Source organism: Hypanus sabinus, chromosome 31 (genome assembly GCF_030144855.1).
Source record: "Hypanus sabinus isolate sHypSab1 chromosome 31, sHypSab1.hap1, whole genome shotgun sequence".
NCBI lineage: Eukaryota > Metazoa > Chordata > Chondrichthyes > Myliobatiformes > Dasyatidae > Hypanus > Hypanus sabinus.
In genome coordinates, this window is record NC_082736.1 from 25,929,016 (window position 1) to 25,946,250 (window position 17,235).

General features: G+C 62.7%; 2 protein-coding genes across 2 annotated transcripts in view; one reads left to right on the forward strand and one right to left on the reverse strand.

Moving 5' to 3' along the window:
• LOC132383991 (dr1-associated corepressor-like) overlaps positions 1–7,692 on the reverse strand; it is a 36,561-nt gene extending 28,869 nt beyond the window's left edge. The window contains exon 1 of the mRNA XM_059955239.1: positions 7,535–7,692. Coding sequence (XP_059811222.1) covers positions 7,535–7,576 — 42 coding nt within the window. The 5' untranslated portion in view covers positions 7,577–7,692. The remainder of the gene's footprint in view (positions 1–7,534) is intronic.
• Positions 7,681–16,773, forward strand: c31h11orf68 (chromosome 31 C11orf68 homolog). The gene is made up of 2 exons (XM_059955238.1): positions 7,681–7,809; positions 15,855–16,773. Exon 2 carries the CDS (start codon positions 15,882–15,884, stop codon positions 16,641–16,643), a length of 762 nt encoding a protein of 253 aa, XP_059811221.1. The 5' UTR covers positions 7,681–7,809; positions 15,855–15,881; the 3' UTR covers positions 16,644–16,773.
• Positions 16,774–17,235: the final 462 nt, after the last annotated feature.

Genomic DNA, 17,235 nt, shown 5'->3' on the forward strand with positions numbered 1-17,235 from the left:
CTTCGAAGGACTCATACAATGTACAACCGAGATACGCCTTTTCACAGACAGCCACAAAAGAAAAACAACATGGAATCCATTTAAAAAAAACACCAAGGTGCAAGAAAAAATCAAAATTACGCAAGTGACGAACAGCAAAGACGACAAGATACACTCCTGACCTCACGATCCACCTCATTATGATCTTGCACCTTATCATTTCCCTGCACTCCACTCTCTCTGAAACTGCATTCTTATTGCGTTCTACCTCAGTCCACTGAATGATTTGATTCGCAAGGTGAGCTTTTCTCTGTATCGGTGACGATAAGAAACCATTTCGCTCCTCCAGGTCAGCAGCCCGAGTCCGCCCACACAAACACCCCGGGGCATATCCCCACCTCGGACACCAGACTCACTGGTGGGAACCACAGTACCGGACCCCCCAACCCCGGGAGATGTCGCCACCCCAGACACAGACTCACCAATGGGAGCCACGGTACCGGACCCCCCAGCCCCGGGACACGTCCCCGCCCTGGACCGGGACTCACAGGCGGGAGCCGGGTACCAAAAACCCCAGCCCCGGGACACGTCCCCGCCTGGGACCGGGACTCACCGGCAGGAACCGGGTACCGGACACCACAACCCCAGGGACACGTCCCCGCCCCGGACCGGACCCCCCACCCCCGAGACACGTCCCCGCCCTGGACCGGGTACCTGTCCCCCCCACCCCCGGGACATGTCCCCGCCCCAGACCGGGAATCACCGGCGGAAACCAGGGACCGGACCCCCTCACCCCGGGACATGTCCCCGTCCTGGACCGGGACTCATCGGCGGGAGCCGGGTACAGGAGCCCCCACCCCGGGACATGTCCCTGCCCCGGACCGGGACTCACCGGCAGGAACTGGGTACCGGACACCACACCCCCAGGGACACGTCCCCGCCCCGGACCGGGACTCATCGGCGGGAACCGGACCCCCCCCACCCCGGGACACGTCCCTGCCCTGGACCGGGTCTCACCGGCGGGAACCGGGTATCGGACCCCCCCCCACCCCCGGGACACGTCCCCGCCCCGGACTGGGACTCACCTGCGGGAACTGGACCCCCCACCCCCGGGACTTGTCCGCGCCCCGGACCGGGACTCACCGGCGGGCACCGGGTACCGGACCCCCCCACTCCCGGGACACGTCCCCGCCCCGGACCGGGACTCACCGGCGGGAACCGGACCCCCCACCCCCGAGACACGTCCCTGCCCCGGACCGGGTACCGGACCCCCACTCCAGGGACACGTCCCCGCCTCGGACCGGGACTCACCAGCAGGAACCGGGTACCGGACACCACAACCCCAGGGACACGTCCCCGCCCCGGACCGGGTCTCACCGGCGGGAACCGGGTACCGGACACCCCCCCACCCCCGGGACACGTCCCCGCCCCGGACTGGGACTCACCTGCGGGAACTGGACCCCCCACCCCCGGGACTTGTCCGCGCCCCGGACCGGGACTCACCGGCGGGCACCGGGTACCGGACCCCCCCACTCCCGGGACACGTCCCCGCCCCGGACAGGGACTCACCGGCGGGAACCGGGTACAGGACCTCCCACCCCCGGGACATGTCCCCGCCCCGGACCGGGACTCACCGGCGGGAACTGTGGACCGGACCTCCCAACACCCGGGACACGCCCACGCCCCGGACCAGGACAAACCGGCGGCAACCGGACACCCCACCCCCGGGACACGTCCCCGCCCCGCACAGGGACTCACCAGCAGGAACCGGACCCCCCACCACCGGGACACGTCCCTGCCCTGGACCGGGACTCACTGGCGGGAACCGGGTACCGGACCCCCCACCCTCGGGACTCGTCCCCGCCCCGGACTGGGACTCACCAGCAGGAACCGGGTACTGGATACCCCACCGCCGGGACACGTCCCCGCCCCGGACCGGGACTCACCGGCAGGAACCGGGTACCGGACACCACACCCCCAGGGACACGTCCCCGCCCCGGACCGGGACTCATCGGCGGGAACCGGACCCCCCACCCCCGAGACACGTACCTGCCCCGGACCGGGTACCGGAGCCCCCACTCCAGGGACGTCCTCGCCCCAGACCGGGAATCACCGGCGGGAACCAGGGACCGGATGGCCCACCACTGGGACATGTCCCCGCCCGGGACCAGGACTCACCGGCGGGAACCGGGGACCGGACCCCAACCCCCGGGACACGTCCCCGCCCCGGACTGGGACTCACCTGCGGGAACCGGACCCCCCACCCCAGGGACACGTCCCCGCCCCGGACCGGGACTCACCGGCGGGAACCGGGTACCGGACCCCCACCCCCGGGACACGTCCCCGCCCCGGACCGGGACTCACCGGCGGGAACCAGGGACCGGACCCCCCACCCCCGGGACACGTCCCCGCCCCGGACCGGGACTCACCGGCGGGAACCAGGGACCGGACCCCCCACCCCCGGGACACGTCCCCGCCCCGGACCGGGACTCACCGGCGAGAACCGGGTACCGGACCCCCCACCCCGGGACACGTCCTCGCCCCGGACCGGGACTCACCGGCGGGAACCGGGGACCGGACCCCCCACCCCCGGGACACGTCCCCGCCCCGGACTGGGACTCACCGGCGGGAACCGGACCCACCACCCCCGGGACACGTCCTCGCCCCGGACTGGGACTCACCGGCGGGAACCGGGTACCGGACACCACACCCCCACGGACACGTCCCCGCCCCGGACCGGGACTCACCGGCGGGAACCGGACCCCCCACCCCCGATACACGTCCCCGCCCCAGACTGGGACTCACCAGCGGGAACCAGGGACCGGACCCCCCACCCCGGGACACGTCCTCGCCCCGGACCGGGACTCACCGGCGGGAACCAGACCCCCCACCCCCGGGACACGTCCCCGCCCCGGACTGGGACTCACCGGCGGGAACCGGACCCCCCACCCCCGATACACGTCCCCGCCCCGGACCGGGACTCACCGGCGGGAACCGGGTACCGGACCCCCCCACCCCCGGGACACGTCCCCGCCCCGGACCGGACCCCCCACCCCCGAGACACGTCCCCGCCCTGGACCGGGTACCTGTCCCCCCCACCCCCGGGACATGTCCCCGCCCCAGACCGGGAATCACCGGCGGAAACCAGGGACCGGACCCCCTCACCCCGGGACATGTCCCCGTCCTGGACCGGGACTCATCGGCGGGAGCCGGGTACAGGAGCCCCCACCCCGGGACATGTCCCTGCCCCGGACCGGGACTCACCGGCAGGAACTGGGTACCGGACACCACACCCCCAGGGACACGTCCCCGCCCCGGACCGGGACTCATCGGCGGGAACCGGACCCCCCCACCCCGGGACACGTCCCTGCCCTGGACCGGGTCTCACCGGCGGGAACCGGGTATCGGACCCCCCCCCCACCCCCGGGACACGTCCCCGCCCCGGACTGGGACTCACCTGCGGGAACTGGACCCCCCACCCCCGGGACTTGTCCGCGCCCCGGACCGGGACTCACCGGCGGGCACCGGGTACCGGACCCCCCCACTCCCGGGACACGTCCCCGCCCCGGACCGGGACTCACCGGCGGGAACCGGACCCCCCACCCCCGAGACACGTCCCTGCCCCGGACCGGGTACCGGACCCCCACTCCAGGGACACGTCCCCGCCTCGGACCGGGACTCACCAGCAGGAACCGGGTACCGGACACCACAACACCCCAGGGACACGTCCCCGCCCCGGACCGGGTCTCACCGGCGGGAACCGGGTACCGGACACCCCCCCACCCCCGGGACACGTCCCCGCCCCGGACTGGGACTCACCTGCGGGAACTGGACCCCCCACCCCCGGGACTTGTCCGCGCCCCGGACCGGGACTCACCGGCGGGCACCGGGTACCGGACCCCCCCACTCCCGGGACACGTCCCCGCCCCGGACAGGGACTCACCGGCGGGAACCGGGTACAGGACCTCCCACCCCCGGGACATGTCCCCGCCCCGGACCGGGACTCACCGGCGGGAACTGTGGACCGGACCTCCCAACACCCGGGACACGCCCACGCCCCGGACCAGGACAAACCGGCGGCAACCGGACACCCCACCCCCGGGACACGTCCCCGCCCCGCACAGGGACTCACCAGCAGGAACCGGACCCCCCACCACCGGGACACGTCCCTGCCCTGGACCGGGACTCACCGGCGGGAACCGGGTACCGGACCCCCCACCCTCGGGACTCGTCCCCGCCCCGGACTGGGACTCACCAGCAGGAACCGGGTACTGGATACCCCACCGCCGGGACACGTCCCCGCCCCGGACCGGGACTCACCGGCAGGAACCGGGTACCGGACACCACACCCCCAGGGACACGTCCCCCGCCCCGGACCGGGACTCATCGGCGGGAACCGGACCCCCCACCCCCGAGACACGTACCTGCCCCGGACCGGGTACCGGAGCCCCCACTCCAGGGACGTCCTCGCCCCAGACCGGGAATCACCGGCGGGAACCAGGGACCGGATGGCCCACCACTGGGACATGTCCCCGCCCGGGACCAGGACTCACCGGCGGGAACCGGGGACCGGACCCCAACCCCCGGGACACGTCCCCGCCCCGGACTGGGACTCACCTGCGGGAACCGGACCCCCCACCCCAGGGACACGTCCCCGCCCCGGACCGGGACTCACCGGCGGGAACCGGGTACCGGACCCCCACCCCCGGGACACGTCCCCGCCCCGGACCGGGACTCACCGGCGGGAACCAGGGACCGGACCCCCCACCCCCGGGACATGTCCCCGCCCCGGACTGGGACTCACCGGCGGGATCCGGACCCCCCACCCCCGGGACACGTCCCCGCCCCGGACCGGGGCTCACCGGCGGGAACCTGGTACCGGACCCCCCACCCCCGGGACACGTCCCCGCCCCGGACTGGGACTCACCGGTGGGAACCGGGAACCGGACCCCCCACCCCCGGGATACGTCCCTGCCCCGGACCGGGACTCCCCGACGGGAACCAGGGACCGGACCCCCCACCCCCGGAACACGTCCCCGCCCCGGACCGGGACTCACCGGCGAGAACCGGGTACCGGACCCCCCACCCCGGGACACGTCCTCGCCCCGGACCAGGACTCACCGGCGGGAACCTGGTACCGGACCCCCCACCCCCGGGACACGTCCCCGCCCCCGACCGGGACTCACCGGCGGGAACCGGGTACCGGACCCCCCACCCCCGGGATACGTCCCCGCCCCGGACCGGGACTCACCGGCGGGAACCGGACCCCCCATCCCCGGGACACGTCCCCGCCCCGGACCGGGACTCACCGGCGGGAACCGGACCCCCCACCCCCGGGACACATCCCCGCCCCGGAACGGGACTCACCGGCGGGGACCGGACCCCCCACCCCCGGGACACGTCCCCGCCCCGGACCGGGACTCACCGGCGGGTACCGGACCCCCCACCCCCGGGACTCGTCCCCGCCCCGGACCAGGTCTCACCGGCGGGAACCGGGTACCGGACCCCCCACCCCCGGGACACGTCCCCGCACCGGACTGGGACTCACCTACGGGAACCGGACCCCCCACCCCCGGGACACGTCCCCGCCCCGGACCGGGACTCACCGGCGGGGACCGGACCCCCCACCCCCGGGACTCGTCCCCGCCCCGGACCGGGACTCACCGGGTACCGGACCCCCCACCCCCGGGACATGTCCCCGCCCCGGACCGGGGCTCACCGGCGGGAACCTGACCCCCCACCCCCGGGACACGTCCCCGCCCCTGACCGGGACTCACCGGCGGGAACCGGGTACTGGACCCCCCACCCCCGGGACACGTCCCCCGCCCCGGACCGGGACTCACCGGCGGGGACCGGACCCCCCACCCCCGGGACTCGTCCCCGCCCCGGACCGGGACTCACCGGCGGGAACCGGGGACCGGACCCCCCACCCCCGGGACTCACCGGCGGGAACCGGGTACCAGACCCCCCACCCCCGGGACACGTCCCCGCCCCGGACCGGGACTCACCGGCGGGAACCGGGTACCGGACCCCCCACCCCCGGGACTCACCGGCGGGAACCGGGTACCGGACCCCCCACCCCCAGGACACGTCCCCGCCCCGGACCGGGACTCACCGGCGGGGACCGGAACCCCCACCCCCGGGACTCGTCCCCGCCCCGGACCGGGACTCACCGGCGGGAACCGGGTACCGGACCCCCCACCCCCGGGACTCGTCCCCGCCCCAGACCGGGACTCACCGGCGGGAACCGGGGACCGGACCCCCCACCCCCTTGACACGTCCCCGCCCCGGACCGGGACTCACCGGCGGGAACCGGGTACCGGACCCCCCACCCCGGGACACGTCCTCGCCCCGGACCGGGACTCACCGGCGGGAACCGGGGACCGGACCCCCCACCCCCGGGACACGTCCCCGCCCCGGACCGGGACTCACCGGCGGGAACCGGGTACCGGACCCCCCACCCCCGGGACACGTCCCCGCCCCGGACCGGGACTCACCGGCGGGAACCGGGGACCGGACCCCCCACCCCCGGGACACGTCCCCGCCCCGGACCGGGACTCACCAGCGGGAACCGGGTACCGGACCCCCCACCCCCGGGGCTCACCGGCGGGAACCGGGTACCGGACCCCCCACCCCCGGGACTCACCGGCGGGAACCGGGTACCGGACCCCCCACCCCCGGGACTCACCGGCGGGAACCGGGTACCGGACCCCCCACCCCCGGGACACGTCCCCGCCCCGGACCGGGACTCACCGGCGGGGACCGGACCCCCCACCCCCGGGACTCACCAGCGGGAACCGGGTACCGGACCCCCCACCCCCGGGACTCACCGGCGGGAACCGGGTACCGGACCCCCCACCCCCGGGACACGTCCCCGCCCCGGACCGGGACTCACCGGCGGGAACCGGGTACCGGACCCCCCACCCCCGGGACTCACCGGCGGGAACCGGGTACCGGACCCCCCACCCCCGGGACACGTCCCCGCCCCGGACCGGGACTCACCGGCGGGAACCGGGTACCGGACCCCCCACCCCCGGGGCTCACCGGCGGGAACCGGGTACCGGACCCCCCACCCCCGGGACTCACCGGCGGGAACCGGGTACCGGACCCCCCCACCCCCGGGACACGTCCCCGCCCCGGACCGGGACTCACCGGCGGGGACCGGACCCCCCACCCCCGGGACTCGTCCCCGCCCCGGACCGGGACTCACCGGCGGGAACCGGGTACCGGACCCCCCACCCCCGGGGCTCACCGGCGGGAACCGGGTACCGGACCCCCCACCCCCGGGACTCACCGGCGGGAACCGGGTACCGGACCCCCCACCCCCGGGACACGTCCCCGCCCCGGACCGGGACTCACCGGCGGGAACCGGGTACCGGACCCCCCACCCCCGGGACTCGTCCCCGCCCCGGACCGGGACTCACCGGCGGGAACCGGGTACCGGACCCCCCCACCCCCGGGACACGTCCCCGACCCGGACCGGGACTCACCGGCGGGAACCGGGTACCGGACCCCCCACCCCCGGGACTCGTCCCCGCCCCGGACCGGGACTCACCGGCGGGAACCGCGCGTTGTATTTTTTCTTCTTCGACGGCATCTCGGCCTCCGGCTGCGGGGCTCGGGCTCGGGCTCGGGCTCCCTGACGTCAGCGGGGCGGCGCGGGGTCCTCCGGGGCGGGCCGGCGCGCTGACGGCTGAGGGAGGCGGCCTGCCCGTTCGCCTGTCCGGCCGCGGCCCGTTTTTCCACACAGCTGGTGCCCCGACTCTGCCTCCGCCGCCGGGTCGGAGGGGCCTCCCGCCCGAGGGAAGCGAAGAGACAGGAAGAGGAACGGTGAGACGCGGGGATGGAGGGTGGGAACCGGGGGGGGGGGGGACGAGAGGGAAGAAATGCCTCGATAATACCCTGGCCCTCGCTCGGGTGACGCCCTCGGGGTCTGTTGCTAGGGAGACGGGAGTCCGCTCTTATCCCTGGGCCTGTTGCTAGGGAGACGGGAGTCCGCTTTTACCCCAGGCCTGTTGCTAGGGAGATGAGTACACCCTCCTCCCAGCCTGTTGCCAGGGAGGCAGGCCCTCTCTGCTCCGGGGGGGGACCTGTTGCTATGGAGACGGGAACCCACTCCTACCCCCAGGGCCTGTTGTTGAGGACACTGGTCCTCTCTTCCCCACCCCAGTTGCTGGGGACGGGCCCTCCCTCCTCCAAAGGTTGTTGCTAGGGAGACAGGCCGCACTCCTCCCTGTCGCTGGTTACCAGGGTGACGCCCCCCTCTTCTCCCTTCCTATCCGGGGGGGGGGGGCTGTAGCTAGGGAAGCAGGTATAGGGATTCCAGATACACATGAACCTCAGAGTGCACAGCCGCTGGCCTCCACCCTGTGCTGCCCGGCCTTGAGGGATCAAATGAAAAGAGGCGTTCCTCTGGTGGAGGGATCTTGGTGACCAAGCCCTCAGCTCTCAGAAAGCAGGCACACGGTTTTCCGGGGCAGTAAAGAAGGCACGTGGTGTGCCTGGCTTCATAAGTCAAGACACTTAAATTCAGGGGTCCGGTTTGGGTGCTCTGTCGGTTTCTGGCCAAGGAAGGGGTTTCGGTGGGGGGGTGGGTTTGCCGGTTTTTGCATTTTCTTTTCGTGGGGGGGGGGGTGGAGTCGATGTCTCCCTCAACGACTTGGAAGGTTTTCTGTATTCTGTGAGTATCTGGAGAAGACGGGTTTCAGAGTTGCATTCTGCATACGCACTTTGATAATAAAATGAGCCTTTGTGCTTTGTGAAACTCTGGTGTGGCCACATCAGGGAGAATTCCTAGCCATGCCATGTATAGGAAGGATGCTGAGGCTTTGGACAGGGTGTAGGAGAGGTTTACTGGTATTAAATGTACTTTGCTGCAGAGAGAGATTTGACAAACTTGATTCTTTTAAAAATTATTTTATTGAGATACAGCACTGAATAGGCTCTTCCCTCCCCCCCCCCCCTTTGCGCAGGGCCTCCCAGCAATCCCCTAATTTAATCCCGGCCAAATCACGGGACAGTTTACACTGATTGATTAACCTACGTCTTTGGACTGTGGGAGGAAACCGGAGCACCCGGAGGAAACCCACGCGGTCATGGGGAGAGAACATACAAACTCCTCACAGGCAGTGGCGGGAATCAAACCCTGGTTGCCTGTGCGTGTAAAGCATTGCACTAACTACCACGCTACCGTGTCGTCCCTTTCTCAGTGGCTATGCCGAATGGAAATTTCAAAACCATCAGAGGCATAGAGAGAATAGACAAGGTCAATATTTCTAATGCTAGAGGGGAAGGATGGTCCCCAGCAGAAACCTCTTTATATAGGGGGGCTTCCCCTGTACATTGGGGACTCGAGGTGGAAGGTGTTGTGTGGAGTAAGTTTTTTTTTGTAATTTATTTTTTTATTGAAGTTCATCATCAAACAAACATTTCCATAAGATGTATTTCAGATACTGTACCTATATATCATATATATCACATATCCCCACAAAGTATTTATCTGAGGTACACACTTATAGAAAAGAGTGGAAAGAAAAAACAAGCAAAAGGAAAGAACTATGTACAAGTAGGGAGTGATCTTTTTTTTTACAACAAATCCATTGATTTGTGAGAATAAAATCAGGCCTATGAGGCATTATGTAGTTAAACCATTTTTCCCAGTATGAATCAAATGGTTCCAAATTGGATAAAATTCTCTTATGTTTGATTGGATTTAATAGCCCATTGACATTAAAAGAAATGAATTTTACCTTGTCCTTAGCCATCTGTATTTATCTGTAAGTGTATCATTGAAATTAGAATAAAACTCAATCGATCTACTCCCTGAACAAATACGAACCAAGAAACGCAGATAATAACAAAAATGGCAACGTATGTGTGATTCCAAGGCTGAGGTCTCTAGTAGATGACCCTGCGTTGAGTAGAGGAAATGTCTAGCTGTGGGGGATAACCTCTCCTACTTGTGAGTTGAGGGCCCCCATTGCAGCATTCATAAAAGTCAGTGAACAAATCCATTACACAGAAAACATCGAATAAGTTTTTAGGCGACACCCTGTCCTGTGACCAGAGGAGTCGGTGTACCTCGTCTATATGGACAGTGAGAGGTTGCAGCCCCTACCTGAAAGGGATACTCCACAGCTCCTGGTGACACTTCAGCCCTGTACAGGTGCTCAGCAGGGAAGGGGGTGGTTTGCTTGGCAGATCTACGGGTGACCTTGCTACCGAGCCTGGCCAGGGTGACTGTTCGCAGGTCTTGGCAGCAGGCACTCGAGGGCTCTTCCGGGGATACGTTCGTGCCCAGGTTCCTTGGGGAGGGAGAACGTGGTCACGATGGGTATGGCGGGGTTTTCTGCAGCACTGGGCTCCCTGGCGAATTGGCCGTCTTATAGACAGTAATAATCAGATTTTAATTTGAAATTGCTCTCTGTCCTGTAAATACTTAGTGTTTTTTGTACCTTTGTGAGAATAATCTTTTGTAGTGCTGTAAAAACAAACTCAGGAGTGCAAGCGTTTAAGGTGAGGGTGGAGAACGGGAAGGAGGTGTGCCAGGCAAGTTCTTTTGAAGACAGTGTAGTGGATACTTCCAATGCATTGGCCAGGGAGGTGCTAAAGATAAATACAATCGATCCAAGTTCGTAGCTCCTTGAAAGTGGCCTCACAAGTCGATAAGGTGGCTCAGAAGGCTGATGGGATGCTTGCCTCTATTAGTCGATTGAATTCAAAAGTAAAGAGGTTCTCTTGCAACTTTATAAAACACTGGTCAGGCCGCATCTGGAGTATTGTGTACAGTTCTGGCCGCCCCACTACAGGAAGGACGTTGAGGCTTTGGGGAGGGTGCAGGAGAGGTTTACCATGACGCTGCCTGGTTTAGAGGGCGTGTGCTATTAGGAGAGGCTGGATAAAACAGAAGCTGAGGGGAGATCTGATAGAGGTTTGTAAGATAGGCATAGATAGAGTGGACAGGGAGTATCTGTTCCCAGGGTTGAAATGTCTAATACCAGAGGGTAGCATTGAAGATGAGAGGGGGGATGTGAGGGGTAAGTTTTTTACTCAGGGTGGTGGATGTCTGGTATGGTGGTGGAGGCAAATACATTAGAGGCTTTTAAGAGACGTTTGCATAGGCAGATGGATGTGAGGAAGATGGAGGGATAAGGACATGGTGTAGGTAGGAGGGGTTAGTATTTGGGTCATTTTGATTTGCTTTTTAGTTGGTTCAGCACAACATTGTGGGCCGAATGGCCTGTTCTGTATCTCTATGTGCAGGGAATGGAGGGACAGGGAGGTTGTGCAGACGGAACAGAAGGTTTCATTGGTCATTTTAACCTCATAATCTACCTTGTTGCTATTTTTCACTTAGTCTACTCACACTGCCCTTTCTGTTACACCTCATAAAAACATAGAAAACCTGCAGCACAGTACAGACCCTTCGGCCCACAGAGCTGTGCTGAACATGCACTTACCTTAGAAATTACCTAGGGTTATCCATAACCCTCAGTTTGGTTAACCTCCATGTACCTGTCCAGGAGTCTCTGAAAAGATTCTGTTGTATCTCTTTCATGAATGTGAATTGTTACATTTGTTATGCACTGCATAATTCTCCTTTATACTATGTTCTCTTTATTTAAAAAAAACAATAAAGATATTGTCGAAAGAAAAAGAAAGACCCAATCGTATCAGCCATCACCACCGTCGCCGGCAGCCCATTCCACGCACTCACCACTCTCTGAGTAAAAAACTTACCCCTGACATCTCCTCTGTACCTACTCCCCAGCACCTTAAAACTGTGCCCTCTGCCTCTCATCATCTTGTACACCTCTATCGGGTCACCCCTCACCCTCTGTCGCTCCAAGGAGAAAAGGCCGAGTTCACTCAACCTGTTTTCATAAGGCATGCTCCCCAATCCAGGCAACACCCTTGTAAATCTCCTCTGCACTAATTGTGCTCCCAGTGTGGCCTTTTATATATTGGTGAGACCCGACAAAGACTGGGAGACCGTTTCGCTGAACACCTACGCTCAGTCCGCCAGAGAAAGCAGGATCTCCCAGTGGTCACACATTTGAATTCCACATCCCATTCCCATTCTGATATGTCTATCCACGGCCTCCTCTACTATCAAGATGAAGCCACACGCAGGTTGGAGAACAATACCTTATATACCGGCTGGGTAGCCTCCAACCTGATGGCATGAACATTGACTTCTCTGACTTCCGTTAATGCCCCCCCTCCCCTTCTTACCCCATCCCTGATATATTTAGTTTTTTTCCCCCTCCCTTTTTTTTCTTTCTCTCTGCCCATCACTCTGCCCGTTCTCCGTCTCCCTCTGGTGCTCCCCTCCCCTTTTCTTTCTCCCTAGGCCTCCCGTCCCATGATCCTTTCCCTCCTCCAGCTCTGTGTCCCTTTTGCCAATCACCTTTCCAGCTCTCAGCTTCACCCCACCCCCCCCACCCTCGGTCTTCTCCTATCATTTCACATTTTCCCCACCCCCTCCTACTTTCAAATCTTTTACTACCTTTCCTTTTGGTTAGTCCTGACAAAGGGTCTCGGCCCGAAATGTCAGCAGTGCTTCTCCCTATAGACGCTGCCTGGCCTGCTGTGTTCCACCAGCATTTTGTGTGTGTTATTTTAAATGTTGGGACCACGCTCCTGAATCCTCCCGGTCAGCAGGGGGTGGTATTGAACCTGTTTTAGATGTTGGGACCACTCTCCTGAATCCTCCCGGTCAGCAGGGGGCGGTATTGAACCTGTTTTAGATGTTGGGATCACTCTCCTGAATCCTCCCGGTCAGCAGGGGGCGGTATTGAACCTGTTTTAGATGTTGGGACCACTCTCCTGAATCCTCCTGGTCAGCAGGGGGCGGTATTGAACCTGTTTTAGATGTTGGGATCACTCTCCTGAATCCTCCCGGTCAGCAGGGGGCGGTATTGAACCTGTTTTAGATGTTGGGACCACTCTCCTGAATCCTCCCGGTCAGCAGGGGGCGGTATTGAACCTGTTTTAGATGTTGGGACCACTCTCCTGAATCCTCCCGGTCAGCAGGGGGCGGTATTGAACCTGTTTTCGATGTTGGGACCACTCTCCTGAATCCTCCCGGTCAGCAGGGGGCGGTATTGAACCTGTTTTAGATGTTGGGACCACTCTCCTGAATCCTCCCGGTCAGCAGGGGGCGGTATTGAACCTGTTTTGAGTCCTTACGAAGGGTCCCGGCCCAAAGCGTCGACAGTGCTTCTCCCTATAGATGCTGCCTGGCCTGCTGCGTCCCACCATCATTTTGTGTGTGTCGCATTCTTTCTCAGATAAGGAGCCCAAAACTCCAAGTGAGCCCTCGCCAGTGCGTCATAATGTCTCAACATTACATTTGAGATGCGAACACTGCATCCACCACGCTAAAGGTGACCACTAGGGAGTCCCGCACAAGGACTCGCTTTGCACCTCAGATTTCGTAATCTTCTCTCCATGAGAAAATAGTCTAGCTTAATATCTCCTGTTGAAGGGTCTAATCGGAAACGTCGACTGTTTATTCTTTTCAACAGCCGCTGCCTGGCCTGCTGAGTTCATCCAGCATTTTGTGTGTGTTGCTAGGTTAGTGGGTTAATTGGTCACATGGGTGTAATTGGGTGACATGGGCTTGCTGGAAAGCCCTGTGTCTTTAAAGTTCGAAGCAAATTTTAATATCCATGTACATGTATGTTACCACATACAATCCTGAGATTCGTTTCCCCGCGGGCATCCTCAGCAAATCTATAGAATAGTAACTGTAAACAGGATCAGTGAAAGGTCAGCCAGAGTGCAGAAGACAACAAACTGTGCAAATGCAAATATAAATAAATATCAATAAATATCGAGAACATGAGATAAAGAGTCCGTAAAGTGAGGTTCATTGGTTATGGAGACATCTCAATAGATGAGTGTAGGAGCCTTCTGTTCAGGAGCCTGATGGTTGAGGGGTAGTAACTGTTCCTGAACCTGGTGGTGCGAGTCCTGAGGCTCCTGTACCTCCCTGATGGTTGAGGGGTGGTAACTGTTCCTGAACCTGGTGGTGCGAGTCCTGAGGCTCCTGTACCTTCTACCTGACGGTTGAGGGGTGGTAACTGTTCCTGAACCTGGTGGTGTGAGCCCTGAGGCTCCTGTACCTTTTACCTGACGGTTGAGGGGTGGTAACTGTTCCTGAACCTGGTGGTGCAAGTCCTGAGGCTCCTGTACCTTCTACCTGACGGTTGAGGGGTGGTAACTGTTCCTGAACCTGGTGGTGTGAGTCCTGAGGCTCCTGTACCTCCTTCCTGATGGTTGAGGGGTAGTAACTGTTCCTGAACCTGGTGGTGCGAGTCCTGAGGCTCCTGTACCTCCCTGATGGTTGAGGGGTGGTAACTGTTCCTGAACCTGGTGGTGCGAGTCCTGAGGCTCCTGTACCTTCTACCTGATGGTTGAGGGGTGGTAACTGTTCCTGAACCTGGTGGTGCAAGTCCTGAGGCTCCTGTACCTTCTACCTGACGGTTGAGGGGTGGTAACTGTTCCTGAACCTGGTGGTGTGAGCCCTGAGGCTCCTGTACCTTTTACCTGACGGTTGAGGGGTGGTAACTGTTCCTGAACCTGGTGGTGCAAGTCCTGAGGCTCCTGTACCTTCTACCTGACGGTTGAGGGGTGGTAACTGTTCCTGAACCTGGTGGTGCGAGTCCTGAGGCTCCTGTACCTCCCTGATGGTTGAGGGGTGGTAACTGTTCCTGAACCTGGTGGTGCGAGTCCTGAGGCTCCTGTACCTTCTACCTGATGGTTGAGGGGTGGTAACTGTTCCTGAACCTGGTGGTGCAAGTCCTGAGGCTCCTGTACCTTCTACCTGACGGTTGAGGGGTGGTAACTGTTCCTGAACCTGGTGGTGTGAGCCCTGAGGCTCCTGTACCTTTTACCTGACGGTTGAGGGGTGGTAACTGTTCCTGAACCTGGTGGTGCAAGTCCTGAGGCTCCTGTACCTTCTACCTGATGGTTGAGGGGTGGTAACTGTTCCTGAACCTGGTGGTGTGAGTCCTGAGGCTCCTGTACCTCCTTCCTGATGGTTGAGGGGTAGTAACTGTTCCTGAACCTGGTGGTGCGAGTCCTGAGGCTCCTGTACCTCCCTGATGGTTGAGGGGTGGTAACTGTTCCTGAACCTGGTGGTGCGAGTCCTGAGGCTCCTGTACCTTCTACCTGACGGTTGAGGGGTGGTAACTGTTCCTGAACCTGGTGGTGTGAGTCCTGAGGCTCCTGTACCTCCTTCCTGATGGTTGAGGGGTGGTAACTGTTCCTGAACCTGGTGGTGCGAGTCCTGAGGCTCCTGTACCTTCTACCTGATGGTTGAGGGGTGGTAACTGTTCCTGAACCTGGTGGTGCGACTCTTGGGGCTCTTTCTCGAGGAGCAACTTCCTTACGTGGGGGTGGGGGGGTGCATTATGGAACAAGCTACCCAGCGGAAGCGGGTTGGGATAGGTATGACTTTTCCAAGACTCTCGCGTGGATTTAACGGGGTATGGGATAGTGAGAGCAGCTTAGATGAGATGGGAACCTTGGTCAGCACAGATCAGATGGGCTGAAGGGCCTTTTTCTGTGCTGTATGAACCTATGAAAGGCCCAATGGATGAGGAGCATTTGATGTTTCTGAGCCTGAACTTGATGGGGAACTGGGACTCAGGGGCCACTTTATTAGGTATGCCCTGCAGAAGGCAGTACAGAGAAAGTGTGGTTCAGGCAGTCAGGTGCAAAGTCACAATGAGGTATATTGTGAGGTCAAGAGAACAGGAGGAGGGGTGAGTGTGGATGGGCTGTCAGACGGGATAGAGCAGGTGGCAGCTCCTACCCCCCTCCACCAAAAGCCCATGGCTCACTCTCTCCCATTCCCTTTAACACAGGAACCCCACCACCCGGAGACCCGCAGGATGAGTGACCACGAGGAGGAGGAGGACGGCGAGGCGGCGCCAGCGGCCGGGGAGCCCCGTGAGGCGGTTGACTATGCGGCGGAGTCGATGGCGGCCGACATGGACCCCTGGGTGGTCTTTGACGGCCGCAAGACCCCGCGGGCCGAGTTCAACGACTGGCTGGACAGCAACCGCCCCTCCCGCACCTTCCGGCACGGGGCGCCGGGGCAGGGGGGCGAGCCGGTGGGCTGGATCGCCGTCTACGGGCCGAGCAGCGCGCCGCCGGCCGAGTCCGGCAACGTCGAGGGCCTGCAGGAGGACTGGGAGCGGCTGCTGTCCAGCGGCCGGCCGGTCACCTTCGAGACGGTCAGCGAGCTGGCGCTGAACCGCAAGGTGCTGAGTGGCAAGTGGCTGATGCACCTGGACACGGGCTTCAAGGTCGACCAGGCCTGGGGGCGCATCGCCCGGGCGGTGATGGACGGCAAGCTGCCCGCCGCCAAGGTCAGCCCATTCTGCCCCTCCTCGGGGGCCAAGCACGTGATCTGCGTCCCTGGCGACGACTTCACCGACCTGGCGCAGGTGGTGAGCCTAGACACTGCCATCCGCTCGCTGGGCATCAAGTGCCCGCTCTCCTTCAAGCCCGACGCCTACACCTACCTGGGTCTGTACCGGGGCAATCGCTGGAAGCTCTGTCCCACCATCTACGAGAGCCACTTCGACCTGGAGTGCATCCCCCGGCGTTCCCGCATCATCAGCAAAGTCACCATGCAAGAACTGACCTGATTCCGTCTGCGGGAGGTTTTTTTAAAAATTAACTTAAGCGTGTACAGGTTTTAACAGAGTGAGAAAAAAAATATCGGCAAAGAAACGGGTGTTGGCATCGTCAGTGTCTTGTAGAGCTGCTAGCTTAACCACTCATCGTGTGCACAAGGGTGCAGGGTCCCTGCCAGAGGGGGCAGTGTCTGCCCCCCTCGTTTCAGCCATGGCTCTCTCCACTCGGGGTGCCCTATAGTTTTCGGCGGGGGTTTTGAGGGAGAGGACTCGAATTCCGGCCTATTTCTTGCGTGTACGCCAAAGCGGACAGGGAAACGCGCCGTTTACTGCCGCGAGCTGGGGGCTGCCCACAAGAGTCGCCGCATAGTTCGGCTCCCAGCATGGCGTGCCCGCGGGCAACGGCAGAGTTAGCCGCAGCCCGCTACACCATTGGAGTTCAGGGCAGCAGTGAAGGTCCTCCCATCTCTGGCAGCGTTCGGGGCTTCCCTCCTCGTGTCAGGAGCTTCCTCTCGGTTTGCACTGCTGTCAGTCGTGCAAGTCCGATTGGAGACTCAGGAATACCGTCACACTCGGATGTAGGAGGAATCGTCACTGCTGTTTC

What these genes read in the sequence shown, in the direction of transcription:
- c31h11orf68 (XM_059955238.1), top strand. Translation starts at nt 15,882, where the DNA reads ATGAGTGACCACGAGGAGGAGGAGGACGGCGAGGCGGCGCCAGCGGCC.